Source organism: Lissotriton helveticus, chromosome 5_1 (assembly GCF_964261635.1).
Source record: "Lissotriton helveticus chromosome 5_1, aLisHel1.1, whole genome shotgun sequence".
Lineage (NCBI taxonomy): Eukaryota > Metazoa > Chordata > Amphibia > Caudata > Salamandridae > Lissotriton > Lissotriton helveticus.
Genome location: NC_136065.1, coordinates 526,185,816 through 526,213,684, shown reverse-complemented (window position 1 = coordinate 526,213,684; position 27,869 = coordinate 526,185,816). Strand labels below are relative to the sequence as shown.

The 27,869-nt window shown below is 46.7% G+C and overlaps 1 protein-coding gene across 1 annotated transcript; it reads right to left on the bottom strand.

Moving 5' to 3' along the window:
* Window positions 1–3,068: 3,068 nt before the first annotated feature.
* On the bottom strand, window positions 3,069–19,447 carry LOC144752511 (uncharacterized). Its single transcript, XM_078640415.1, has 4 exons — window positions 19,207–19,447; window positions 5,291–5,370; window positions 3,588–3,891; window positions 3,069–3,266 (listed from the first exon to the last, which is right to left on the bottom strand). The coding sequence occupies exons 1-4, from the start codon at window positions 19,445–19,447 to the stop codon at window positions 3,112–3,114; spliced, it is 780 nt and encodes a 259-aa protein (XP_078496541.1). The 3' UTR covers window positions 3,069–3,111.
* Between the last annotated feature and the right edge of the window lie 8,422 nt (window positions 19,448–27,869).

Below are 27,869 nucleotides of genomic sequence, written 5' to 3'. Positions count from 1 at the left end.
AAATTCTGTGCACAATTTAGCCACTATCCGAATGGAGTTCTGCAGTTTTCTATATGCACCTTGTGTCTTTAGACTCTCTGCCCATGTCTCTTCCCTATGTGTCATGATACTGTTATAAATATTAGAGAGCGACATTTCCTCTGGGTTTTCCACTCCCCCAGCCAATGCATTATCAACAACTACATTTTCATCGCAGCCAAGATTGTGTGAAAAGGAATAATCCCATACCAATGAGCCAACGGCCCCTTTAGATTCTGCAGCCCCTGCTGCCTCCTCCTCGGGGTGAATATTACTTATATCTCTGCCATTGCTCTGGGTGAGTTCTTCTACGGTCCAGTCTTTCATACCACCCCCTCTCTCATCACTTGAGGATTTCGAGGGGTCTGACATTGAAAAAAATGTATCCCCAAAGTCCACCTTGTCCAAGGAGCCCATAATATCAATGTTGCCGGCTTAGTCCTCCCTAATCATAACCAGGCTTTCTTTTTCTCCTTTTCCTTTTTTCACCCTTGGGGTTCGTCCTAAAGCCTCCTTTCCTCCCTTAAATACTGCTGGTTCCTCTTTCTCCATTCGGGGGCTGACCAATAAAACCCCCCATGAGCACCGCCATGCAGGTTTCCCCCAGCAGGGCTTCCAGACCCAAGTTCAGCAGTGTCTCCCCCAGCCTTAACTATAGACTTCTCATTGCTAATCTTTGATAAGGCAGCCTGGTTATCGAGGATTGCACTACCAGGTCACGTCACAAAGGTGCCACTTGAACACAAAGTTAAACATTCATTCAAGGGGTATGAGAGGCAATATATATACAAATCAGATCACAAAATCAGCATTTTTAGAGAAAGAAATAAGTATATCTATGAAAACCAAGCACATCTGTATTAAAGGCACTCTAGGCTACGTACAGCAACGTGGACTCATTTTCTTTCTCTAAAAACGCAGATTTTGTGATCTACTTTGTGTCTATATTGCCTCTCATACCCCTTGAATGGCTTCTCATCGCTCACCTCTCTGCCACAGAGTTTTTCAGGTGCAATGGGCTCGTATAATACATCTATGTGTGAGGCTCACACTGACAGAAGCAGCGTCTGCCCGAGCCGTGATTGCCTGCATCTTCTTCGCCGTCTGTGACTTGAAAATTGCGCTCAGAGGAACCACTCTTCTGTAGCTCTCCTTCAGCCCCCGCAGTCCCTGCCCCGGCTGCGGTTTCCTTTCCTGCAGCTGCCCCACGGCCAGCTCTTGCCCCTCTCATAGGCTTCTGTGGCATTGCCCTCACCAAAATGGAAGCTCTTCATTTAGTGTGATTTCAGTGTTTACAGTGGTATTCATTTACCATTAAAACGTAGTATTCATTTAGTATGCATGAAGACTAAGTAGTATGCCCACGAGCCGAAATATGCTAATGAGGGAATACTAGTCCTACTCAACTACCCTTCAAATACATGATGAACACTTCAATTGATTGCTAAAAGAAGACTAGCAGTATTCAAGAAGAATAGTATTTGAAGCTTAGTAGTATTCTGTTAGGGTTTATTTGCAGCTCTTGTGCTATTTCAGGAGCAAAAAGAAGGCTAATCTCATTGATTGTGACCATTATTTGAAGACTAGTGGTATTCTTTGCGAGCAATATCTGAATACTAACGGACCATTATTTAAAGACTAGTAGCATTCTTTTCGAGCAATATATGAATACTAACGGACCACTACTTGAAGACTAGTGGTATTCTTTGTGAGCAATATCTGAATACTAACGATTAATTTATAGTAATGTTGATTGGATTGCTTGCACGGGGCTTCTCATAATGATGCCTTATGGGCCATCCAGACTAAAACGTATTTGTTAAATGTTTTCGGAGTGAATGATTATAATCTGCCTGTTACAAACTCATTAGTCATACATTCAGCAAACATTTGATGATGTGTACCTGGAACATGTGTTTGTTTTCAGACTACCCAGAGGGAATAATTGTGCAAAACTGAATTTGTTGCCAGATAAAAGCTTAACTGTTCTAATTCCTCCTGTGTTGTTTTTGCAACAGTCTATATTAATTTTATAATTTAGAAAAACAATTTGCTAAACACATTTTACAAGGCTTTTATGGCATTAACTTGTAAAAAGTTAATAACGAGTTGCAGGTGGACTGTGAGATGACATTTTATTGATAGAAGAAACATGCAGATTGTTTGAACTTACAGATTCTTTGAACTTACAATGTATCAATTGTAAACCACATTAGTAAAAATGTCATCAGATGTTTGAATGAGTTCTAGTCTATCAAATTATCAGAACAGATTTTAAAAAACGTGACACATATAAACAGTCCATCAAATGTGTAATTGACACATATAAACAGTCCATCTCTTGGCATCTGCACTTTTAGATATATTGCAATATCAATGAAAGTTTAAAAGCACATCAGTACTAGTAAAAGTGTCTGCATCACACATTTGAATGGAGTAATTGTCTATCAAATTATCGGAATCGATTTTGAAGAACTTGACAAATGTTACAAGTGCATGTCATGCATCTGAACCTGTAATTGACACATATAAACAGTCCATCTCTTGGCATATGCACTTATAGATATATTGCAATATCAATCAAAGTTTAGAAGCACATCAGTAGTAGTAAAAGTGTCTGCATCACACATTTGAATGGAGTAATTGTCTATCAAATTATCAGAATCGATTTTGAAAAACTTGACAAATGTTACCAGTGCATGTCATGCATCTGAACCTGTAATTGACACATAAACAGTCCCTCTCTTGGCATCTGCACTAATAGATATATTGCAATATAAACCAAGTTTAAAAGCACATTAGTAGTAGTAAAAGTGTCTGCATCACACATTTGAATGGAGTAATTGGCTATCAAATTAACAGAATTTATTTCGAAAAACTTGACAAATGTTACCAGTGCAGGTCATGAATCTGAACCTGTAATTGACACATATAAACAGTCCATCTCTTGGCATATGCACTTATAGATATATTGCAATATCAATCAAAGTTTAGAAGCACATCAGTAGTAGTAAAAGTGTCTTCATCACACATTTGAATAGAGTAATTATCAGAATTGATTTAGAAAAACGTGACAAATGTTACCAGTGCATCTCAAGAACCTGTAATTGCTATGTAAATAAACTGGGCGTATAAAGTTTGATGTGTTGTAAATTTCCGTCTTGCATTAGTGCACTTGTTGTTAAAGATGCATTGGTCACTATTTGGGACTTTCCAGTGGTGCTCCTTGCAAAGAGCCCAAACAAATTCTGTAGAATAAATATAAAAGTGGTTATATTAAAGATATATATTAACAGTTGGTAACAGTCAGGTCAATTAATTTCGGTCATGAGCATTTCCTTCAGTCATTGTCCTCACAGTTCCATTTACCACCTGTACCCTACTGACTAAAAATACTACAGCAACACCTTTGATTTCCCCTCAAGCCCCCTTCAGTGTTGTTGGTTACTGTGGAGTACATACGGGACGTTGCTATACTGGAAAGCATCCTTTTATCAGTTTCAATGGATAAAAAAGGAGAAATACACCAAGGTTAACTAGTTCAATATATAAAATACATCCAAACATACCTCTGCAAGCAGAAACTTTCTCTTCATTCAAGCCTCTATCTTTAGAATTCTTTCTTTGGCCAGTTCCTTTGCTGCTAGCCAATTCTTGATCTTCGAATACCATAGATATGACTCTGTTTAGTACAAATGCTCCTGGGTCACTTGAAGTTGGTGCTCTTGCAATTAAACTATAAAGTTGGCCAGCATCTACCAAGATATTGTTGTATTGAAGAGGATTTTTCGGGTCCTTGATGAGTTGTATAAGTCGCCCTTGCCTGGATTCTAAAAATGCACTGCCCATCTCTTCAGAGGAGTTTGTTTCTTCCTGCATTGAACGAATGGAGATGGATATTAGAGATACAAACACATCAAATTACCCTTGATATGAAATTAACATTAATAACATTAGTCTTCATAGTAGGGTGCAACAACTCTTGTTTAATGCCCCAAGTAACATTTCCAAAAAGTATCATAGGATAGACAGAGAGAGAGAGAGAGAGAGCGAGGGCGAGAGAAAGAGACATAGAAATTTAGTGCGAGAGTTAGAGAGAGAGAGATAGAGGGTTCGAGAACGAGGGCCTAATGTATGACCCTATTTTGCATGTGCAAACTGGTTTGTGACCCGTTTACGCATGCAAAATCTAATAGGGCAGTGTACCAATTCATATTTAGTGAGTCGCATTTTTTTGCTACTTGCTAAGTAGCAATTGAGAGTTGCTATTCGGGAGGGGTGTTCCAAGGGCGTCCCTTCCTAATAGCAAGTCGGAGGCCTATGTAAGAATGTTTTTGCAACCGCAATATGCGTTGATAACAGTTTGAGCGTCATTTGAGTGCTGGGCCCACACCCATAGGAATCTCGACACTACCTGCCCTCAAAAAATGTAAACAAAAACGTTTCATTTTTATTTTTTTAAATGCAGTCCATTTTCCTTTAAGGAAAACAGGCTGCATTAAAAAAAACAAAAAAAAACGCTTTGTTGAAAAGAAGTCCTCAGACATGGAGGTTTGCTGATCCCAGCAGGCCAACATACCTGGGAGGGCCAGCAATTCCCACTGGTGTCGCAAATTGAATATTTATGAGGAATGCAATTAGCGAACCCTGTTGTTCATGTTATTTAGTGACTCACAATGGAGCGCAATTTGCTATTCGATAAATACAATTGTTGTACATCTTGCCCTTAGAGAGATAAAGATAGAGAGCTATGCAACACCACCATGCACATATTAATTTTAGGAAACTGATTTCAAGTATTTTTGTATGTGTGAATATGAATTTACATATATCAGGGGTGATAGAATGGCAGTATAGCAACAATTTACACTAAGTTTCAGATGACATCATACACCATGGGCTGAGTGGTGTAAAAATATCAGCTATAGTGTATTTAGTGTCTTGCTGCTCCATGGTAGTCTGATCTTCAATTGTGATGCGAACATGCCAATATCAAAAAAATAATAAAAAAATAGTAAAAAAAAAAAAAGACTACACAGTTTGCTTCTGCATATAAATCTGCTAAAGCTATCCAGGAGGATATAAAATGTGATTGACTAATGGGTAGTGGAATGAGAAGGAGGGTAAAATGCTATAAGCGTGCAGGGAAAAAAAAGTGAAATATCCATGCATTTGACTATTTAAAAATTTGACGCATATAATTTTAAATTCTAAACAGCAACTGGAAACATACAGTACAAATAACTGAGCAATTATCAAAGAACAAACTTACATTCGTTTCTGAAAGGATATTCAGGAGACCTCTAATAGCCTTTGTTACCACTGGGAGATCTTTTAGGTCAATCCCAAGTGCTGCAAAAAAGCAAATATGTGTACATTTAAATGTATATTGCTTTTATTTCATCAATCATTTGATAGTTTAAGTTGACATATACAAAAGAAGACTTTAAACTTACCAGCCATCACATCAGCACGATTTATATTTGTTTGCATATTTGTTATATTGGTTTCTCTGTGATCTTTATTGTACACATAAAGGGGTCGATCAGGATGGCGGACGGAAGAGCCACCGCGGCCCTGGAGTAGGCGGAAAAAGCCTTTTCCGTGTCCGCCTGCCGCGGATACTCCGTCCGCCATATCAGGATAGGAAAACGTGTCAAATTTCCGTCCGCGACGGAAAAACACGCTCCGCCGGCCAACTACACACGACCACGCGGCGGACGGAACACATCCGGACGCTCCGCCGTACGCACTGACGTCGAAGACCGTCCCCCAAATCAAGATGGCGGAAAACACACATAAAACCGCTGCGGAAAAACAACCTGTCTTAACACGGCGGAATCCCCACAGCGAACATAGGTGACACAGCCGAGATACCCACCGCAAGCTGACCACCACCATGGACCCGGCGCTACACGCTTTCCCGATGCTCTTCGCGATCCACCACGTCCTAGTCATGGCCTACTATGGACGACGACGCAGGTAAGGTACAAACCATTGGCTGTCTGGAGGGGAATACCAGCAAGGGACGTGACGTAGGGAGGGGGAGTGTCATGTTACCGAAACCACTGATGAGAAGCATATACGAATACACATTAGCAGTACGCAAGCAGGAATGACAACGACAGACCACGAGACTTGATAGACTACCTTTATTGTCAAATAATAGGGGTCAAATCACAGTGTATGCGTGAACATGGGCAAAGTGGGCACCAGAGCAGGTACAACATAGCAGGTAACGAGAGGGCAGCATGCAGTATCAGAGCATCAACAGGGCATTGTGCATTACAGAGCAGGTACATCAGAGGCAGGTAACGAGAGGGCAGCATGCAGTATCAGAGCATCAACAGGGCATTGTGCATTACAGAGCAGGTACATCAGAGGCAGGTAACGAGAGGGCAGTATGCAGTATCAGAGCATCAACAGGGCATTGTGCATTACAGAGCAGGTACATCAGAGGCAGGTAACGAGAGGGCAGCATGCAGTATCAGAGCATCAACAGGGCATTGTGCATTACAGAGCAGGTACATCAGAGGCAGGTAACGAGAGGGCAGTATGCAGTATCAGAGCATCAACAGGGCATTGTGCATTACAGAGCAGGTACATCAGAGGCAGGTAACGAGAGGGCAGTATCAGAGCATCAACAGGGCATTGTGCATTACAGAGCAGGTACATCAGAGGCAGGTAACGAGAGGGCAGTATCAGAGCATCAACAGGGCATTGTGCATTACAGAGCAGGTACATCAGAGGCAGGTAACGAGAGGGCAGTATGCAGTATCAGAGCATCAACAGGGCATTGTGCATTACAGAGCAGGTACATCAGAGGCAGGTAACGAGAGGGCAGGTTGCAGTATCAGAGCATCAACAGGGCATTGTAGAGTACAGAGCAGGTACATCATAGGCAGCACGTGAGAGGGGCAAAGTGCATCAACAGTCCATTGCACAGAACAGGCCCATCAGAGGCAGCACGTGAGAGGGGCAAAGTGCATCAACAGTCCATTGCACAGAACAGGCCCATCAGAGGCAGCACGTGAGAGGGCCAAAGTGCATCAACAGTCCATTGCACAGAACAGGCCCATCAGAGGCAGCACGTGAGAGGGGCAAAGTGCATCAACAGTCCATTGCACAGAACAGGCCCATCAGAGGCAGCACGTGAGAGGGGCAAAGTGCATCAACAGTCCATTGCACAGAACAGGCCCATCAGAGGCAGCACGTGAGAGGGGCAAAGTGCATCAACAGTCCATTGCACAGAACAGGCCCATCAGAGGCAGCACGTGAGAGGGGCAGTATGCAGTATCAGAGCATCAACAGGGCATTGTGCATTACAGAGCAGGTACATCAGAGGCAGGTAACGAGAGGGCAGGTTGCAGTATCAGAGCATCAACAGGGCATTGTAGAGTACAGAGCAGGTACATCATAGGCAGCACGTGAGAGGGGCAAAGTGCATCAACAGTCCATTGCACAGAACAGGCCCATCAGAGGCAGCACAACTACGTGTCCCTACCAACCCGTCACAGGGACCACAAGAGTGCCACGCAGTTCTCAATGGACACACCATGTGAATTAACATTTGAGTGAAGTGTACAGCACGTCACATCACAGAATCAGGGGGGACTGCGTGAACTACCTGCCTCGGACACACTGGCAGCACCAGCAACAGGAGTGTGAGACACAGCCACAGCCCGAGTGACACACACATGGGCCACGGACCCAGACACACTGGCAGCACCAGCAACAGGAGTGTGAGACACAGCCACAGCCCGAGTGACACACACATGGGCCACGGACCCAGACACACTGGCAGCACCAGCAACAGGAGTGTGAGACACAGCCACAGCCCGAGTGACACACACATGGGCCACGGACCCAGACACACTGGCAGCACCAGCAACAGGAGTGTGAGACACAGCCACAGCCCGAGTGACACACACATGGGCCACGGACCCAGACACACTGGCAGCACCAGCAACAGGAGTGTGAGACACAGCCACAGATGTAGTCACTGACACGTGAGCCACTGACCCAGACAGACTGCCAGCACCAGAAACAGGAGTGTGCAACACAGCCACAGATCTTCTAACTGACACGTGAGCCATAGACCCAGATACACTGCCAGGACCTGCAACAGGAGAGGGCACAACTGACACTGTGCCACCATCTGATACATGAGAGTCAACTGCACCGGCGCCACTGGGACAACTGAAATGATGAGCCACAGGGCTGTATGGGCCAGGAGGCAGGGTGGGCCTGGGAGCTGGGGATAGCTCACCTAGAGCCAAATCGGGGTTTGCAGGTGTCAATGGTGTGTGTCTGCGTTTCTTAGGGAGGTGTGAGTGCACCCTGGACAGGACAGGACTGCCAAGTGGTGGGGACTCCAAAGAATCACCACCCAGCATAGGTGGAGCAACTGCTGCCGGGGATCTGGTTTCGGGGGACGTGCTGGAGCCTGCTTGTCGTTTGCTCTGTGCCTGCCGCCTGGACTCGGAATGATGTGTAATGGGGGATGCAACAACAGGGGACACCCTCCTCTGCTTCTGACTGGCCTGGATGGGAGTGGAGGTATGGGGGGACTCCGCCGCGGAGACATCAGTTTGGCGTTTAGTAGAAAACATCAGCCTCAGTGCAGCCAGGGGTGAAGTATGCCTGTCCTTGATTGCGCCATTGTCCATGCTAGATGCCTTGTCCGTAGGATGTGCCTTATCCTTAGGTGGAGTGTTGTCTCTGGATGTAGCCTGTGCCCTGCTCGCCGCCCTGTTCCTGCCAGCAGACTTGTCGTCTGTGGTGCACCTGCCTCCAGCAGACACCTGCTCCCTGTGTGTGTCGCTGCCCTTGGGAGTGTTCCTATCCACTGATGTGGGCCTGCTCTTGGGAGTCTCCCTGCTCTTAGTAGGTGCCTTAGTCTTCTCACTGTCCTTGGGAGTGTTCCTATCCACTGCTGTGGGCCTGCTCTTGGGAGTCTCCCTGCTCTTAGTAGGTGCCTTAGTCTTCTCACTGTCCTTGGGAGTGTTCCTATCCACTGCTGTGGGCCTGCTCTTGGGGGTCTCCCTGCTCTCAGTAGGTGCCTTAGTCTTCTCACTGTCCTTGGGAGTGTTCCTATCCACTGCTGTGGGCCTGCTCTTGGGGGTCTCCCTGCTCTCAGTAGGTGCCTTAGTCTTCTCACTGTCCTTGGGAGTGTCCCTTACCTCTGCTGTGGGCCTGCTCTTGGGAGTCTCCCTGCTCTCAGTAGGTGCCTTTGTCTTCTGACTGGCCTTGTCCAAGGAACAGTCCATGGACATGTGAGTATCCCTTGCCTTCGGAGTACCTTTCGTGTTGAATGCCTGTGTAGCTCCGGAAGGCATGTCCCCCAACAACACTTGTGGATCCTGTGTGTGTACTCCAGTGCATCTGACGTCGTCTACCTGAACAGATTTAGCTGATCTAGGGGATGGGGTCTGTGCCCTGCGTGCCCTGACGTGCTGTCTGACGCTGCTTCTAGTGCAATAACCTGTATTTGAGTCCTGCTCTGAATAATCACTACCCCCTGAGACATCCAGCGGTGTAGATGGGGAAACAGAAGTAGCACCCTGTTCATTCGACTGTACTATTGCAGACGACACACTGCTTGCCAATGACTGCACTGTCCTGTGTAGACCTGCAAGATCGCCATGCATCCCTTCCATGAATGCCACCACCTGCCCCAACTTCCTATCATGATCCTGGAAAGCATTTGTCATATTGGTCTGACCCACACACAGCTGTCGCAGCAGATCAACGGCCTCAGCACACAGTGCATTTTGGCTCACCGTGGCAGGGGCAGCGGTGCCTGCACCGAACGCCACTCTGCTCCCCCTACTCCTTCGGCCACGAACAATACATGGTGCAGTTGGCGGAAGTGTGGGCCCTGTGTGCTGTCTTCCGACAGAAGGTGATGAGTGCCCACTCCCAGTCTGTGACAACAGTGCAGGCTCACCAAGAGTGTCCGACGAGGAGGACGATGGTGTCTCCACATGCGAGTCCTCAGGGACGGTCCTGTCCCCCTCTCCGGCGCTGGCCTCCTCCGTGTCAGTCTGCGTGTGTGCGAAGTCTGAGCCGGACTCATTTCCTCGGCTACTCTCCACCGTCTGTGGCTGAGTGTCCTCTGTCAAAGCTGAAATGCACAGAAAAGATGTGTGAGTCATGGGCACACTCACGTACAGAAGGAACAGGATAGCCAAATCACATAGCAGACAAAGGTTCATGAGCCCTCAGCCTGCACATGGCCCACCCCTACCAGTCATCCTCACATTTTCTGCCATGGGGACATGGACCACTAGGGGATGTGCTTTAACACTCAACTACTAAGCAAGTGGCGTGTCAACATGGCGGACCTGGATGTCAAATGAGTACCACCCAATGGGACCAAAATGCCATCACAGGCATACATACGCAACACGGAACTCAATAGTGTGTCTGTGCACCAATACATGCATAGCACTCACAAGTTTCCTACACAGACAGTATGCTCACCGCTAGTTTGCTGTTGATCGGCACTCAGACGTTCGGCCAGGTCAGGATGCGTCACTGCAATGATACGGTGCATGAGAGGGGTCATGGAGCGTCGGGCCAGACGGGGCGTCCTTGGAATCAGGCCCAGTGTTACTTCCGCTACCTTCTTGCTCAGCCTGGAAATGTCGTCCCAGCGTTTGTGGCAGTGTGTATGTCGTCTGTTGCACACCCCCAATGCCCGTACTTCCCGTGCTATGGTCCTCCACAGGTCCTTGCGAAGGTGCAGCTTGACCTACCATGATGGGAGACAAAAGGGTTTAAGTCAGTGGACAGGTGGCCTGTCACACACATAGGGGCAAGACGTTACTGTCAGCAGCCATGCACAATCAGGAACATATGTCTAGCCCACACTACACAGCTAAGATATAAATAGGCCTGATCATTTGGCCCCCTCATGCACACCAACATGTCCCACACTGCACTTACCACCCGTCCCGGTGCGCCGTAGAGGCGTCCATAGTTGCGGAGTACACCGTCCACGAGGACATCAAGCTCCGCGGCGGTGAAGGGTCGAGACCGGATCTCTTTGCCACTCGACATGGCAAGATCACGGAGTATGGCACTAGAGCAGCAGTCGGTGGTCAGCTCAGCAGCAGCAGCAGCAGGTCGAGGTGATGGTCACAGGCAGCAGTCGGTGGTCAGCTCAGCAGCAGCAGCAGCAGGTCGAGGTGATGGTCACAGGCAGCAGTCGGTGGTCAGCTCAGCAGCAGCAGCAGCAGGTCGAGGTGATGGTCACAGGCAGCACTGGTCCCCAGGGTAGGAAGTTTCATGTTGGCCAAGACACATATATAGGGCCCTCAGCACGTGTCAGTGGCATACGTCGCCAGCAATTGGTCAGCCCTGGAAGCGTGATCGTGAAATGGGCCAATGACTGGCCCTGTTGTTGCGGTGCACAGCTTCCGCTACTTGCGATTGGCCGTATGCGGCCAGCGTCCCTCTTCCCATTGGCTGCATGTGCAGGGACCGTGACGGGCACACATCGGCAACCGCACGTGCAAGCTTCAGGCACGGATGCTTCAGTTGCAACAATGTACTATCACTGGCGCCTCCATGGCGGGGCACGTACACAGCGGGGGAGGTGCAGGCCTATACACCCTGCAGATGTACTCAATGGACATGCCAGTTCATGACCCCCCTTACAGTCACCTTGCATCATCCACCGTACACCGGCCGGAGCGGCCGGCCCATGAACATCCGCCGTGCCCGGCCATGAACACAACCGCCATGGCCGGGCACGGCCATGAACATCCGCCGTGCCCGGCCATGAACACAACCGCCATGGCCGGGACCGGCGGTTGTTCATGGCCGTGCCCGGCCATGGCGGTTGTGTTCATGGCCGGGCACGGCGGATGTTCATGGCCGGGCACGGCGGTTGTTCATGGCCGGGCACGGCGGTTGTTCATGGCCGTGCCCGGCCATGGCGGTTGTGTTCATGGCCGGGCACGGCGGTTGTTCATGGCCGTGCCCGGCCATGGCGGTTGTGTTCATGGCCGGGCACGGCGGTTGTTCATGGCCGGGCACGGCGGTTGTTCATGGGCCGGCCGCTCCGGCCGGTGTACGGTGGATGATGCAAGGTGACTGTAAGGGGGGTCATGAACTGGCATGTCCATTGAGTACATCTGCAGGGTGTATAGGCCTGCACCTCCCCCGCTGTGTACGTGCCCCGCCATGGAGGCGCCAGTGATAGTACATTGTTGCAACTGAAGCATCCGTGCCTGAAGCTTGCACGTGCGGTTGCCGATGTGTGCCCGTCACGGTCCCTGCACATGCAGCCAATGGGAAGAGGGACGCAGGCCGCATTCTGCCTTTGGGAAGTAGCGGAAGTTGAGCACCGCCATGGCGGCGCCAAATATGTGATCTTGTCAGACGCTGCACCGTGATGTGTTGTGTGCAGTTGCGTCATGAGGGATGTGAGCGTGATTGTGAAAGGTCATATGTCATACAATATAGCATGTGTGTCCATACAATGGACATCGGTCGGCACACAATGGCCAACAGATGTGCATTCGTACGTGTTGACGTCGGGTTTGACCCTACAGACGTTGTTACATCTTCACAACTACACAGTACATCACGGCTGTGTGGCCAATTCATGCATCTGTTGTCGGTTTATTGTTGTGTCGAGGTGACTACAGTGGTGGTGGTACACATGCATTCCGTGTATGTGATTTATACGTTCTGTCACCATGCATGTCATTACCGTATGCACATCATCATTGGTGGTGGCATTTGTGCTTGATGACATGGCGTGTGTAAACTTATCGTTTGTGTGCATGCAGTTGCATGAGTGTCTGTGACGTGTCTACGATACATTAGGGTGACGACTGGAGTTATGTCAGTAAGGTACACATGTGATGGAGTTGTACACGTATGCGTCGTTTGTACGTTGACCTATGTTACATCTCTCTCCCACACAGGAGGGCTCCAAATGTGCATCGCCCATACACTCAGCTGGAGGATATGGTAGACGAGGAGGTGATTCGGAAATTCAGGCTGGATCGACGTCGGTTGCTGGAGCTTGTGGCTCAATTGGCTCCTCATCTGCAGCCACGTAGAACGTATCCTGGCTCGTTTACACCCACTGCAAAGGTCATGGCGGTACTACATTTCTTCGCTACTGGCACATTTCAGTATACAGTTGGAGGTGCCGGGGGTATGTCACAGGCAATGTTCAGCACGGTTCTTCGGGATGTGTTAACAGCTATGATGCTGTACAAGGATGAGTACATACATTTCCCACGTCCGGAAGAGTTGCCAGCTGTCAAAGCTGGTTTCTATGCACTGGGCCACATACCTCACGTTGTGGGCTCAATTGATGGCACGCACATCGCGCTCATTCCACCACGGGCACGCGAACAAGTGTTCAGGAATCGCAAACACTTTCATTCGCTGAACGTGCAGGTGGTGTGCCTGGCGAGCAACATCATCTCCCATGTGTGTGCAAGATTTCCTGGATCCGCACATGACGCCCACATCATGCGAACCAGCAATGTCCCACGACTCATGGCAAATCTGCCACCCGGTCAAGCGTGGCTTGTTGGTGAGTGTGCAGTGGGGACTCTTGTGATCTCTGTGTTGCATGGGGTACCCACCATATCTTGTTCTGATGTTTGTCTCTGTCATCCCCCTACATAGGCGACTCGGCTTACCCAAACCGGCCCTGGCTCCTCAGTCCCCTACGTAATCCGAGGACGGCGGGTGAAATGCGGTACAATGAGGCACATGGAAGGACACGGAGAGTCATCGAACGTACCTTTGGACTGCTGAAGTCTAGGTTTCGGTGCCTCGATAAGACCGGAGGGGCACTGCCTTACTCACCAGGAAAAGTATGCAAGATCGTGATTGCCTGCTGCATGCTCCACAACCTGGCAGTACGCAATGACATTGAACTGCTGTTGGACCCTGAAGACGAAGGAGTTCCTCGGCCTCCCATCCCACCCATGTCGACTGATGAGGATAGTGGTGAGGAGGAAGGTGTGGACCAGAGGCGCCAGCTCATTGATCGCTACTTCCCTTGAATGTGAGTATCTACCTCTAGTGGCGGTTGACAATGCCTCATGTATGTTTTCTGGTGTTGTGTGGATATGGGGTTATTCAGCTGGGTGTGGTTTGTGATGGTTGCACATGTGTGTCTTCATGTCTTTGGACATAGGAGTGTCCATGATGTGTGTGCTCCCATCCCATGCTTGTGTGATGGTTGTCGTTTGTGTAATGTTGCTGTGCATTGTGTTGTGATGTGTGTGAATCTCTTTACTGACGTGTGTTTGCTGTCTCTGGTTTTCTCTAGGTCACTCCCGCAGCGCCATGATCATGTGCGACTATGATCCCTGTACCTGTTTACGTCTGTATCTGATGGCAATCATGTGAATAAACATGGAGGCAAAACATCATTGTGTGAGTAAATGCAATTTATTGACAGGTTGTGCTTTTGTGCTGGTGAATATTTACAAGTAAGTGGGAGGGAGGGAGTTGGAGTTGTAGGTAATGGCAGATGAAATTTCCGTGCTGACACCACATTGGGGGGTGTCAGGCTAGTCCAGCAGACCAGTGGCAATGATTGTCTATGTGGGACAGGATGGTTTGCAGGGTGAATGTCTGGCACAGGCAGTGGCATTGTCAAGGTCGTCCCCTCTTGGAGCGTGTGCCTGGCGCTCCAACACTGCTCTCAGCAACTTCCTGCCTCGGCCGCCCCCTCCGTCTCGGAGGTGGTACAGAGGCAGCTGGGAGGGCAGGTTGGTGATGGGCCACATCCGTCGCCAGGGGCTCAGGTGGTGGTGGCGGCGGTGGAGGCGGAGGCGGAGGTGACGGGGGAGGCGGAGGTGACGGTGGCGGTGGCGCTGACACACATGGTGGAGGGGGGGGGGGTTGTTCCGGGCAACCCATTCCCTCCACATCGTTGCCTGCTGGCCCATGATCACCAACATCTGGCCAAGGATGCCAGAGATCTCGCGCAGGCTGTTGGTGTTGTCCACTGAGTCCTCGTGAACACGATCAGCGTTTGCCTGGGACCGGTCGTATGAGGCCTGGCACCTGGCAAGAGCTTGTAGGGACTGTGCCACTGGCTCGGGTAGCTGTCCCTCCTCTGACCGGCGGTGTGTGGGTCGCCTGATTGGCAGTTGTCCCGTTGCCTGTGTTTGTGGCCCACTCACCCTGCTTGTGTGTGGGGCGGTTGGACCAGCGTTGCGCGCTGGGTCATGCTGGGTGGCACCGGCAGGAGTCGTGGTGCTCGTGGTAGTGGTGGTAGTGGTGGTAGTGGTGGTACTGGTGGTACTGGTGGTGGTGGGGACTGTGCAGATCACAGAGACGGGTGCCGCGGGAGTCACACATGCGACGTTGGTTGGTCCCGGGAGTCCCTGTGAGCCAGATGGCCCTGGCTGCGTGCTTGGTCCCGCTCCATCCTCCGCCCCGGAGCTGCCTGTGTCGTCGTCGGCAGAGAGTCCTGTAGGTGTGGGAGGCGAGGCTGGCGGCCGGGTACTGCTTTCCCCAGTCAGTTGACGATCACCTGAGGGACAAGATCGAGCAGGTCAGTAATGTGGACAGTACATGGTTACATTGATTTGTAGACATTTCTGTTTCCTGTCGCACACACCCCACCCTCCACCACCACCGCCACCCTCCCCGTGCACATGGGGGCCTGTTGGGAGTTGTAGTTTGGGCCTCTCACACACCCCACCCTCCACCACCGCCACCACCACCACCACCCTCCCCGTGAACATGGGGGCCTGTTGGGAGTTGTAGTTTGGGCCTCTCACACACCCCACCCTCCACCACCGCCACCACCACCACCACCCTCCCCGTGAACATGGGGGCCTGTTGGGAGCCATGGACATGTTAGTGTGTTGGTGTCCGACGTGCATGGGTTGGGGCGTGGGGGATGTTTCTTCTCAGTTGTGTGAGCCTGACCATGTCGTGCTGATCGTGGTGCTTGGTTTGTACTCACCAGTCTCTTCTCCTTCGTCAAGGCCGTCTAGGCTCTCTGGGTGTAGTATCACCAGCACCTTCTCCTCCCAATCGGTGTAGGGTATGGGCTCCGGGGGTGTGCCACCGCCAGTAAGATTGGCTCTGGCGTGGTTTTTCGCTCGGATGCCCTTGACCCTGGTCTTAAGGTCATGCCACCGCCTCTGAATGTCGTGCTTGGTCCTCGGCACAGTCCCCGACGCATTCACACGAGTGACGATCCTGTCCCACATGTGGTTCTTTTGCGCCACGGTCGTCTGCTGGACTTGGGCCCCGAAGATGTTGGGCTCCACACGGATAATTTCATCTACCATTACCCGCAACTCTGTCTCCGTGAATTTGGGGTTTTTTTTGGGTGCCATGGTGTGTGGTGCTCAGTGTGTGAGTTGAGTGAGTTGGGAGGTGCAGGTGTGTGGTGTGTGATGTGTAGGATTTGTGTGGTGGGTGTTTGTGTGGTAGGGTGGTGGGTGGGTGTCTTCTATGTGATTTTATGTGAGTTAGCAGTGTCTCGAATGGCCCTCTTGCTGGCAGCAATGCTGTGGTGCAAGGGATTGTGGTTGTGTGGGGGTGTCTTTTTATAGTCGTGTCTCGATGGTTGTTTGCAGTCAGGTGGTAGGTGGGCGTGTTGACTTGTGTGCATTATTGGATAATTGGGACGTGTCATGGTGGCTTGTGCTGGGGGGGGGGGCCTTGTCAATGTTCGTATGTTTGCTTAGGACTTGCGGTGCACTTTCATACATTTGTTAGGCGCTAGGGATGTTGTGCGTGTTGGCCTTCCGCCCTGATGCTGTGGTTCTCGTTGCATTGTTTCCGCCGCGGACGTGGATGGCTGTGAGTTCCGTTGTACGGGCGGATTTATCCTAATTGCGGCCACGGAGTATTCTCAGGGATGGCGGTACATGTTTTATTTTCCGCGGTCATTTCCGTCCGCGGCAGTGGTTGTTCATTGGACTCCGTCCGCCGCGGACGGACTTGGTTGTGTTCCGTCCACCGCGGACGGTGTTGGTTGTGTTCCGTCCGCCGCGGTCGGAGTTTCGTGACATGAATATCCTAATCCCAACCGCGGTTTCTCCGCGGCGCAGCCGGGAGTAAAATTTCCCCCACCATGGCGGACAGTACCCATTTCCGTCCGCCATCCTAATCGGCCCCTAGGTCTTGCCTCACTGTGGTCAGACTGTTCATAATGGTTGTGAAAATCATCTTCATTAGATTGATAATTGCCGAGATTTTCCCATATCTGATCCTCACCATTGCCTATGTTAATAGATTTATTGATGGTTGCAATTAGCAATTCTTGCATCTGTTGTGGCCTGTATTCAGAATTAATTTGTTGTGCCAGTACAGTGGATTGAAGTTGGTTTTCTGGATGCACAGATGATCGATAGGATGTATTACTTTGTGATGGTTGGACTGGTTGTGAATTTACTAGGGGCCAATCTTTTCGGCTATGATACGTGGGTTCTGATCCACTATATTGGGCTATTTCATCATTGACTCTTGGCACATATCTTGAAGATGAGACCGATGTCATAGCAGCTGAGTCATTCAATAAATAATTGTTGTGTGACGATGTTGTAGGTGATGACATGGTGCAATGTAATTCTGTCTGATTTAATTCTGCACATTGATTATCAATATTGAGTAAGTCCCTTGCAGAACCATGTATACTTCCTGACTGATGGACGGTTTCTTGAGTGAAAGAAAGACTGTTAGACGCTAGGGCAGAAGTAATTGTATCTTTGTGTTTCCCAACTTGCTCTGTAGTGTAATCCGTTCTTTCAATAGTTGACTTTTGTAGGCCTGGGTAACTCAAAACTTGGTGTTTGGGTTTTCCATTAGCGGTCAAATGGTTGAATGAAGGCGTTTGGGCTGCTGGTGGGACAGAAGTAAAGCTATTGCATTCTGCTAGTTGCCTATGATTCAGATTTGTTGTTACTGGGCTACAACGTAGTGTTCCTGAAGGTGCAGTGCTGGTTGATGGGGCAATAGTTTGTCCAGTATTGAGGCTTTCTGAGATAGAAATTCCAGTCTGGTTTGGATTTTTTGGTGGTGGATCAGGGTAGTTTGTTGTCACAGAAGTATGTAAAATATCACTCTCTTGCAATTGAAAGTTATATCCAGAATATTCCTCACACATTCTTTGCATTGTTGGATCTACACTTTTTCTATCACTTTTTTTGGTTGTATTTTTCTTTAGTACTGTCTCAACAACTTTTGCCTTTTTAATGCCATCTTTCTGTTGCTGCTGAATGCTTCTGGTGAATTGCTGCTTTTTCCTTTTGGTTGCAGGTTTTGAATTTTCCTTTTCGCATTCATCCCTCTGTGATTTCTTCATTTGTAAATCATTGAAATCATTTTTGGGTTTCTGACTTCCTACAACTGGCTTATTTTGTTTAACCTCTTTTAATCGACTGGCAGCTGGATCCTTTTTCAATGAAGGGAGTTTTTTTGTATCAATGTTACCCATATTTACCAATTCCTTGCCCGATTCCTGTGCTACAGTCGTACTGCTGTTTTTGATAAACACATCCATAGTCTTTTTCACAGCTGCACATTGTTTCTTGACTGTAATTAACAAAAAACACAAACATTTCATTTTCTAAATGTTCCTATTTGCTAACAATTGCGATACAGTACTAATTTGTAGGACCTATTATTGCGTAAATTTACTTGTCACTGAAACTTGTGAGATTATAGCACCCAGCGTATATAGAACATTAACTATGGACCTCAATTAGACTTTAGGCAAACAAGTGTTCATTCACAAACATGACAGATCCTCTCCACCTTATTGAAAGTGCATCACATCCTAATGCATTTGTAATATGGTGGATAGTTAATTTAAAATGTTTGGAGTACTCATCCACCAATCTGTAAATCATGTCACATATTTGTAAAGTGTTGCATTACATTATTTATTTAATTTGTACTAATTTTCTATGGAGCTGTGGGCAGGCATGTAACACCTAGGAAAACAATGTAGAGTCAAAGTGCAAAAGGGAGCATTGCATTTGTGAAATTCATTGCAACTTCACACCGAAAAGAAAGGAACTGGATATCATCAAGGGCAGACTGGTGTTTCCATGTACAGATTGTGTAAAGGCTGAACCAAATAGAGTTCCATGGCCATAACGGCTTCAGCATTAGCCTAGCTATTAGTATCGATATGCATATTCAAAAGCAACTTACATTCAAAAGCACACTTACATTCACTTGAGAAGACTAGGATCCCTTTATAAATCATTTTCTTCTTGATAGGTTTTCCTTCATCGTCTAGGTCAAATGTTTCAAAGGCACTGTGACAGCCGGTTCCTAATAAAAGTTGTGAAGTCTTCTCCCTTGCATCAAAAGTGACTTCCTCATGACTTTGCAGCACAACTGAATGGTCTACATAGTAAAATATACAGCAATAGCAGTCCTTACTCGATTTCCTCGTCATGTGCGCCATGGCTGGCCTGTAAATTAAAGAGTAAATATTTAACTGTGATAAATACAGTGCATTCATAGCATTTCCCTGTAACGCAGCACCCTACACAGTGACTGCAACGCAGTTGTACTCTGTGTAAATGCCAGAGAGCAAAGATTAGTCAGATTTCTGAAATAAACAAAACAGAAAAACAATCTAACCCTGCAGGGCAGTCTGAATTGGCATACATGGTAATGTGCCTGCAGTGTGAGCCCCTGTGAATTGTGCTGCATGAGCATCTATCATGCATGTACTTTGCGTGTCTGTGGTGGGGGCGTGCTTGTGTTTGTCTCCTGTTCAGATGTATGTAGTATATGTAATGTGTGCTCTGAGCCAAAGTCTTATGTGCTTTCCTCTTCTCTTGTGGCCGTCCACGACATGGGTCACTGCTCAAGAGAGAGCTGCACATCAGGATTTTTCTGTATAAAGCACCCTGGCCAGAGGTTCATTTACAGAGCTGCTTATTGTCAGCCATCTTAGCTACACTGCGTCAGTGTTCCAGAAGGACTGTGAAGGCCATTCAAGGAGCATGTTCCTTCTCTGCAGCTACACTCATTACTGAGCAGAAGCATGCTTGTTCATGTCTAGAGTTACTGCATTCTGCTTGCAATTTATCTAACAAACACTTTGGGCCAGATGTAGGTAAATACTATTTACCTATTCTTAAATACCGAATTTTACCTATTTGGTATTTAAGAATAGGTAAATAGTATTTAGGTAATATTTCGGTAAATTTTACCGAATCTGTAAAATTCGGTATTTACAGAATCGGTATTGACCAATTCGGTAATTGCCATTCATTCCTATTGGCCTGGAGGCCCATATGAATGAATGGCAATTACCGAATCGGTAAATACCGATTCGGTAAAATGAGAGACACATTCAAGGGGGCCAGGGTGTCACTTTGACACCCTGTTGCACCCCTGAATCATGGTGTTCAGATGTGGCACACATACATGCCCTAAGGGCATGTAAGTCTGGCACATGGCACAGTTGAAAATGCACAGATTTGCATTTTCAAGGGTATTCCTTATTTACCACCAACTTACAGTCGGTGGTAAATAAGGAATCCTAAAATGGGAAAAGCACTCATTTGAATGCTCCCTACATTGCAAATTCGGTAATTAACCAATTCGGTATTTTACCAAATTGGTAAATTAGCGAATTTGTAATTTAGGCCATCTACATCCCAAATGCCCAATACCGGTCAGTAACGGACAAAATTCAGTAATTTTGGCCGTTACCGACCGGTATTGGGCCATCTACATCTGTCTGAACTGGGTGGCAGAGTGGGCTAAAGAACGGTGATGGATTAAACACAGATCTGTTGACTGGGTGTAAGTGTTTGAATGGTTCAGATGCTCTGTCCATCAGCACCCCCTTTTGTACCGCAGGATTCCCACTAGCTTTACAATGTGTCTATAGATGTGGTATTACTGGTGGTTTAACTGAGCTTTCGTTCAGACACCTCAATACTTTTTCCGATTGGTTATCTGATCTTGTGTGGCGGTATATTAATGTGATCCATGTTTTAGAATTTTGGACTGGGTATTCCCATCTAATGTGCACGTAGAAAAAGTACAGAGGGGGATAAGGTGGGGGGGTGTAGTGTGAGCAGAGGAGCCCGATTCCAGCAATAAAAACACAGGTGGTAGTTGAGCACGTGCATGCGCTCGTGAACGCAAGCTGCAGGCCAGCAAAGGCCTCTGGTGGCACTTTTAACAGATAAGATGCAGAGTTCTGGCCAGGGACCAGTGTTCGATTCCCGCCTCGGCGGGGTCTCGTGCTCAATTTCCTCGGACCTGTTAATTCTCGCCTCGGTGCCTATTCTAATCACAGGTCCCATGCTGCAACTCTGGGCAATAGCTAGCTTAGCCTCCACACCGGCCCCAACAGCGCTAAGGATGCCTGGCTTCACCCTGGGGGTGCCCAGGAGTGGACACTTCACAGGGAAAGCCAGGAGGGGTTCCACAACGGTATGAGTATCAGCGCCAGGAAGCCGAATAGGCGACACCTCAAGGTGACCGTCTGGTGACAGTGCGCTCTATAAGTACCATGACATTTACATTTACAACAGTGCGCAGTCCAGGAAAACCAAAATGTATGTTAAAAATGAGCCGTGACACGTAATGCTCGAGCCCTAGGGGCTGCCCTTTTGTGCAAAATGAAGAAAGGTGCCCATAATGATACATAACTCTCCCACTTACAGGAACAGTAGGGAAATTCACAACAAACTTCCACTGCTTGGCATTGCCCATTTCAGGTTTCAACGTTTGTCTATTTACATGTCAACTGCTTTTTTTATGCCCACAATTGGTTGTCGAACACAGCAATTGAAGGGACAGCACGGCATGCAGGTAACTGTAAATGATACAAATGATTTACTACAGAGTGACACCCTGCACATGTGATAGTGGGGCAATTTTCACCCTTTTTGAAATTCTGGTACAAACACAAATACAATTGTACCCAAAGGATGGACCTTTTGATTGTTTCTGAGACACAGGACAACAAGTTAAATACATTTACAATGAATTGGACCTAAATTAGGGCCCGCATAAATTAAGGAAGGTATTTTTCAAACCATAAAGATATACAATTAAGGCAGATTATTGATCAATACAATGTTATATTCAAATAAATTTGAATCAAAACACCCACACCACATGCGTAAGAAAAATCAGCTTAAAAAAGTGAAAAAATATCTTAAACATCAAATTACCACTGACAAAGCCAGAAATCTTGGCTGGTTTTAGGTGTATGTCAGTTGTAGTCTTGGATATCTGGATGCAATAACCGAAAGCTCCGAAAGGCTCCAAAATATTGGTTGGGTGGCACACTATGATAACCACAGAAATGTTGTTTACGTGTATAAGCCATGCCATTGATTAGATGGGCCACTTTTAGAGGCCGCCACTTATTTCATCCCACTTAAAGTTCAGGGTAAGCCATGTTTGAATGGCCAGTGTCTACCAGGAACACAGAGTCCAGGGCATGGGACAAGGAAAGAGCCTGAAGAGGATATATACTGTAGTGGACCGTACAAAAGTAACCAAGGAATGCCAGAGGATCAAAATCCACACTTGACTAATGAGTCTCAGCATGTGAGAGGGCTGAGCCAATGGCATGCCAAAGCGACAGTGGACCCCGCATGCCAACGTACACAGGCAGAACCGTCTAGCAACATGGAGGTCAAGGCATGTCCATAGAAAAGAGCACTAGGCATTCCAAATGAGGCATTGGCCAAAAGAAACATGGGATGGGCGGACGCTGTCCTGGGCAGACCGAAAGTTGACCACACATTCCAGAGGTGCAAAAGCATCACACAGGCAATGAAAAAGACTCACATGCACATTAAAGCCATGACATGGGGGAGGGAAGAGGCCCAGACATGAGAAGACCAAGGCCCAGCCAGGCAAGTAAGTTTGTGGAAGCTCTGGTATACGAGGGGTGGTATACGAGGGGTGGTACAAGCCTGAGGGGGCTTGAGGGGCAAAGTCTGAGTCGTTGAAAGAGACGCCAGTCTACTAGGCAAATAAGAGCTACAAGAAAGCCAATGCACAAAGATGGAGTACAGGAAACAGGCATGAAACAGCTAATAAATTCAATGCCACCACAAGAAAGGCAGGCCATCAGATATAGGAAAGGGACGCTGCATGAGAGAATTACAGAAAGGAACGTGTTGTGAAATGCTGGCATGACACATGGACACAGAAATGTGAGGGCCAACATTAAAACGTCATTGGATCACAGAGGAGCAAACCTAAGAGGGATAGGAGCATAAACACGCATTTGCAATGCAATAGGTCTCGCATATACGCAAGTTTAAGCAATTGGCATTGTAAATGACAATGCCTTTTATTTATGTTTTAAAAACAAAACCAAAAATAAAAGGCATTGTTATTTGCAATGTCAATAGCTCAAACTTGTGTAAATGCAAGACCTATTGCATTGCAAATGCTTGTTAGGATAGCCTTAAGAATCCAAAATACAACGTGCCATTGGCTTTACAGTCAGTGCTGCTTGTAGGCGTGACACATGACATCAGCTGTGCAGGGGACCAAGGAGGGGCAAGTTCACTAGACCATGGAGATGCTGAGAGCTAATGTAGGTCAGGGCTTCACTCACTGCATAACTGATTAGGATTATGGTCAGGAAACCTCCCCAGCCCAACTAGACTTAACAAAGCACCAGCCTGTTGGCAAATCTGCCTGTCTCTCCTGTAAGCTGGTCAACCTCTGGTTTATCAGCAAGCCGAAACTGACACAGCAACTGGAGATTATTAGTCATCTTTAGTGAGTCTTTGCAAGCCCTTCACCAGCACACACTCCATGCCTGAGTCTGAGCTCTGTTATTTCTTGTAACTTAACGCCGCCATCAGAGCCTGTTTTCAGGTCATAGCTTCTGCTTGGCTGCTCCAGCCTGTGGAGGAGGTTGCATAATATCCCAAGGGGTGTTTACTTGACAGCACATTCTAGAGTAGTCAGGTGCATTATTCGTTCATTTAATGTATGTATTTTTTGTGTCAACCTGTCAAAGACAGGCCATAAAATATACAATACAATAAGTACATAATCTAATATTTGATTACATAAAAGTTACAAAATATCAGCATTCCTAAAAAGACAAAACAGTCAACATTACCGCTAAAAACACCCAAGGTAGTGAGCTGCCAGATAAGTGGCTGCGCATGGGCACCGGCCGGCTTTAAAGTGTTGGGCCCTCATTTATGAAAAGTGACGCATCGCTGCGTGAAAACAGCGATGCGTCACTTTTCACTGCAACCCTCCTTGTGACATGATTGATGAGTCATATTTATAATATGACGCATCATGTCGCAAGGAGTTACAGATATGTCAGTATTTCTGACGTATCTGTAGCCGCAAAAGTGACGCATTGCTGGAGTGTGTCACAAAAGTGACGCAACTCCAGCAATGCTTCCTTTCACATGGGGAAAAATCCATATGAAAGGGCTTGCGTCAGTCTTATGCCTGCTGTGAGGCAGGCGCAAGATTTTGACGCAACAGCGTCCTAAAAGTGACGCTGTGAAATCTCATAGATTTCACTGCGTCACTATTACGAGGCTTTTTGCGGGTATAATGTAGCGCAGGGGTTTACAAAGTGACGCATCTGCTTAGATGCGTCACTTTGTAAATAGTGCGCATCAGGAGGCATGTTTTACGCCGCTGATGCGTCACAAAAAGTGAAGCATCAGAACCGCAAAACTGACGCAAGGCCTCATAAATAAGGCCCCTTGTGCCTAAAGCATGCACTGCTTGTTTTCGGACACAATGATGTCTAATTAAACGACCACAGTAATAAATAATTAATTTAAGACAAATGTAGTCCCTAATGAAGAGCATCTCAAAGTGTCTCCATCATTCCTAAAAGAGATAGAAGCAAGCAACATGACAGCTAAAAACGCTCTAAGTAATAATCTGCCAGGATAGTGCGAGTACACAGCCATAGGCGGCTCTAAATGCTAATACATGAAAAGAAAAGGAAATAAATACAAGGCTTACAGTCGGGCAAAATCACATCTAATTAACGGGCAAATGGGCATATGCGCAAATTAAGGCTCTTCCACTCAGGCCAATATTTGCTCAAGTGGGAGGAAAAGAGGCGCCTGAAGCTTTTCACAAACATAAAAAAACGACCAGAAGATCGTGTAGCCGCCTTACATTTTCATAATCACAATAACGTGGTTGTGCCATTGCAAAAATCTGACATTTGCAACTCCTGGATCAAAGCGCTCTACAGTCAGTCACACAGACTCGATATTCAGTCAGTCAAAAGTACTTTATTCGGTTCAATCAAAAACCATAAAACTATACACACATCAGAAATCAAGATCATAGGACATTATTAAAAATAGACAAGACATGATAAATATATATATAAAAAACCCTAGAAGAGGAACTACTATTTACAACTATGCCAGTTAATTTTTTTCTCTAGTCTCATAGCTATTGTTAAAAAACATGCCACATTAAAAATTTCCCAAATATTCGACAGCAACTGGAGGTACATGAGGGCCGGTTTAACTTGTCTCAACCCTGTATGTTTAATCAGTGGTAAAATGAACTTCTTCAGTATTTCCACGAAATATTTACAAAAAAACATAAAATGTGCAGTGTCCATTATAGAAAACCCATCACAGGGACAAATGTCTAGATCTTTCATTTTAGTCCAAGTTGGTCGTGTAGTGAGTAGCAGGTGGAATTTATTCAACCTGAACCTAGTCAAGAGAAAACGATGGTTATTATTGTTGACCAATTTCAGGTAAGGTTCAATGTCAATGGAACTGATTAAAAGTTGGTGAGCCCTCACGGTCACCTTACTCAGTTCCATTTCCTCCCTTACAAAGCTTTTTTTCAACATAAAAGTATCTTTGGTCCATTTCAAATCACCCTTAACCAATTTTTGGGGCTGAGAAAACAGTTCCGGGCGACCTAGTAGAACAGCTAAATTTTTAACATATTTCAACCAAGGGATGGATACACTATAATCCAGGGTCAAACAATCGCTCAAAATCTCATGATTTAGGACCAATTCCGGGTTTAACCATGATGATATCCACTCTAATAACCGTGCCACAGCTATACGGTCTTCCAGATAACCAACCCCAAGTTCCTGATGTACAATATAACCTGTGGTTGATTGGGGCACTGATAAGATATTTTTCAAAAACTTATCTTCAGCAATCTGTAGGTGTTTTACGCTTTTAAAACCCCACAGGCCTGCTCCATACATGGCTATGGATACACATTTTGCGTCGTAAACTTTCAAAACGGCTTCCAGTGGTTTCACCCCTAATTTACGAGAGAAATCTAAAACGGCTGAAATAGATCTTACAAAAACATTTCGTTTAACTGCCATTTGGGGCAGCCAGCTAGAGCTGTCATCAAAAATGACCCCCAAATATGGGAAGCTCGTGACTCTGGATAGCCTATTACCATCGCAATACAGGGTTTTCAATTTTTTACTTTTACTACCCACAGCCATAACATGAGATTTAGAATAATTGACACTGAGGTCCAGTGCATTCATAAAATTATAAAATGAATTTAAAAGACATTGGAGACCTACTGGTGTACGTGCTAAAAGAGCGGCATCATCCGCATAAAGCAGGGCAGGTATCATAAATTTACCTGCCCTTGGTATATCCTTACTTACCGCCCCCAAAACTGTCCCCAGGTCATTAATATAAAGGGTAAAAAGCAAGGGAGCTCAAATACAGCCTTGCCTAACCCCGTTCGCAATCCTTATCTTTCCGGTACAGTTCCCTTTATAATCATATCTGACTATAGCCGTGAGATCCCTATGTAGGTCAGCTAGGAAGTACACAATATTTTCATCTATACCAAGCTTTAATAACAAATCCCACAATTTGGACCTGTTCACTCGGTCAAAGGACGAGGACAAGTCCATAAAAGCCAGGTACAGAATACCATTTTTAGCAATGGTATACTTTCCAATTATTAGTTGGAGATTAAGACTTTGGTCTATTGTACCCCTCCCTTTTCTAAATCCATACTGCAAGGGTGAAAGGGTATTTGTGTCTTCCAATTTCTCTGTTATCCTACTCAGTATAACTCGGCCAAGGACTTTTACCGTCGAATCAATAAGAGAGATCGGTCGATAATTTACAGGATCTCCCCATTACCTTTTTTAACGATAGGGACAATAACTGATTCCGACCATGTGGGAGGGATACCAGATTTACTAATACGGTTAAAAACATTAGCTAAGATTTTAGACCATGTCTTGATGAGTGACTTAAAGAGGTCAGCCGGAACACCATCGGGGCCAGGAGCCTTATTGCTGGTCATTTTCCGGATGGCTTCAGCTACCTCTGTTTCTGTGACTGACAAAATGTATATATGTAGGGCAGGGGTGCACACAACCTCACAACCTGCAACCCCCCCTTCATAAACTGTTTTAAAATGGGTAAGCCATTGATTTTCTTGAATGCCGCAGTCAAGCTGGTTGTTACAGCGATCATTAAAATATGGCTTATTAACAACTTTCCAAAATTTGGCACTATTTTTTAGTACGTTGACTGAAGTTAGCTCCTCCCAGGCAGCCTCTCTAATCTCACATTTCCTGACTTCCACTGCTCTTTTGTATAATTGCCTTAAGGAAGCCACAAGTGACCTATCAATAGGTTTGCTTTTCAGGGCAGTTCTAAGTTTTTGATTGGCAACTGAGCATTTATGGTCAAACCAACCAACACCCCCTTGCTCCTTCACCCTGCCTGATAACTTGAGATCCGATGCTATTTGAGTACAAATTTTTAAAAAAGCATCAAGGACCTCTATATCCCCCGTTTCAATGTCCATACATTTTTCCATATCCATCCCTCTTGTTTTAAAAAGATTATCTACAAAATCCTGCTGAACAA

What these genes read in the sequence shown, in the direction of transcription:
- LOC144752511 (XM_078640415.1), bottom strand. Translation starts at nt 19,447, where the DNA reads ATGGCGCACATGACGAGGAAATCGAGTAAGGACTGCTATTGCTGTATA. An exon ending in ATATCCTTTCAGAAACGAAT is followed by an intron (nt 3,892 to 5,290) that starts GTAAGTTTGTTC and finishes CGTTCAATGCAG; the next exon opens with GAAGAAACAAACTCCTCTGA. An exon ending in GAAAGTTTCTGCTTGCAGAG is followed by an intron (nt 3,267 to 3,587) that starts GTATGTTTGGAT and finishes TTTATTCTACAG; the next exon opens with AATTTGTTTGGGCTCTTTGC.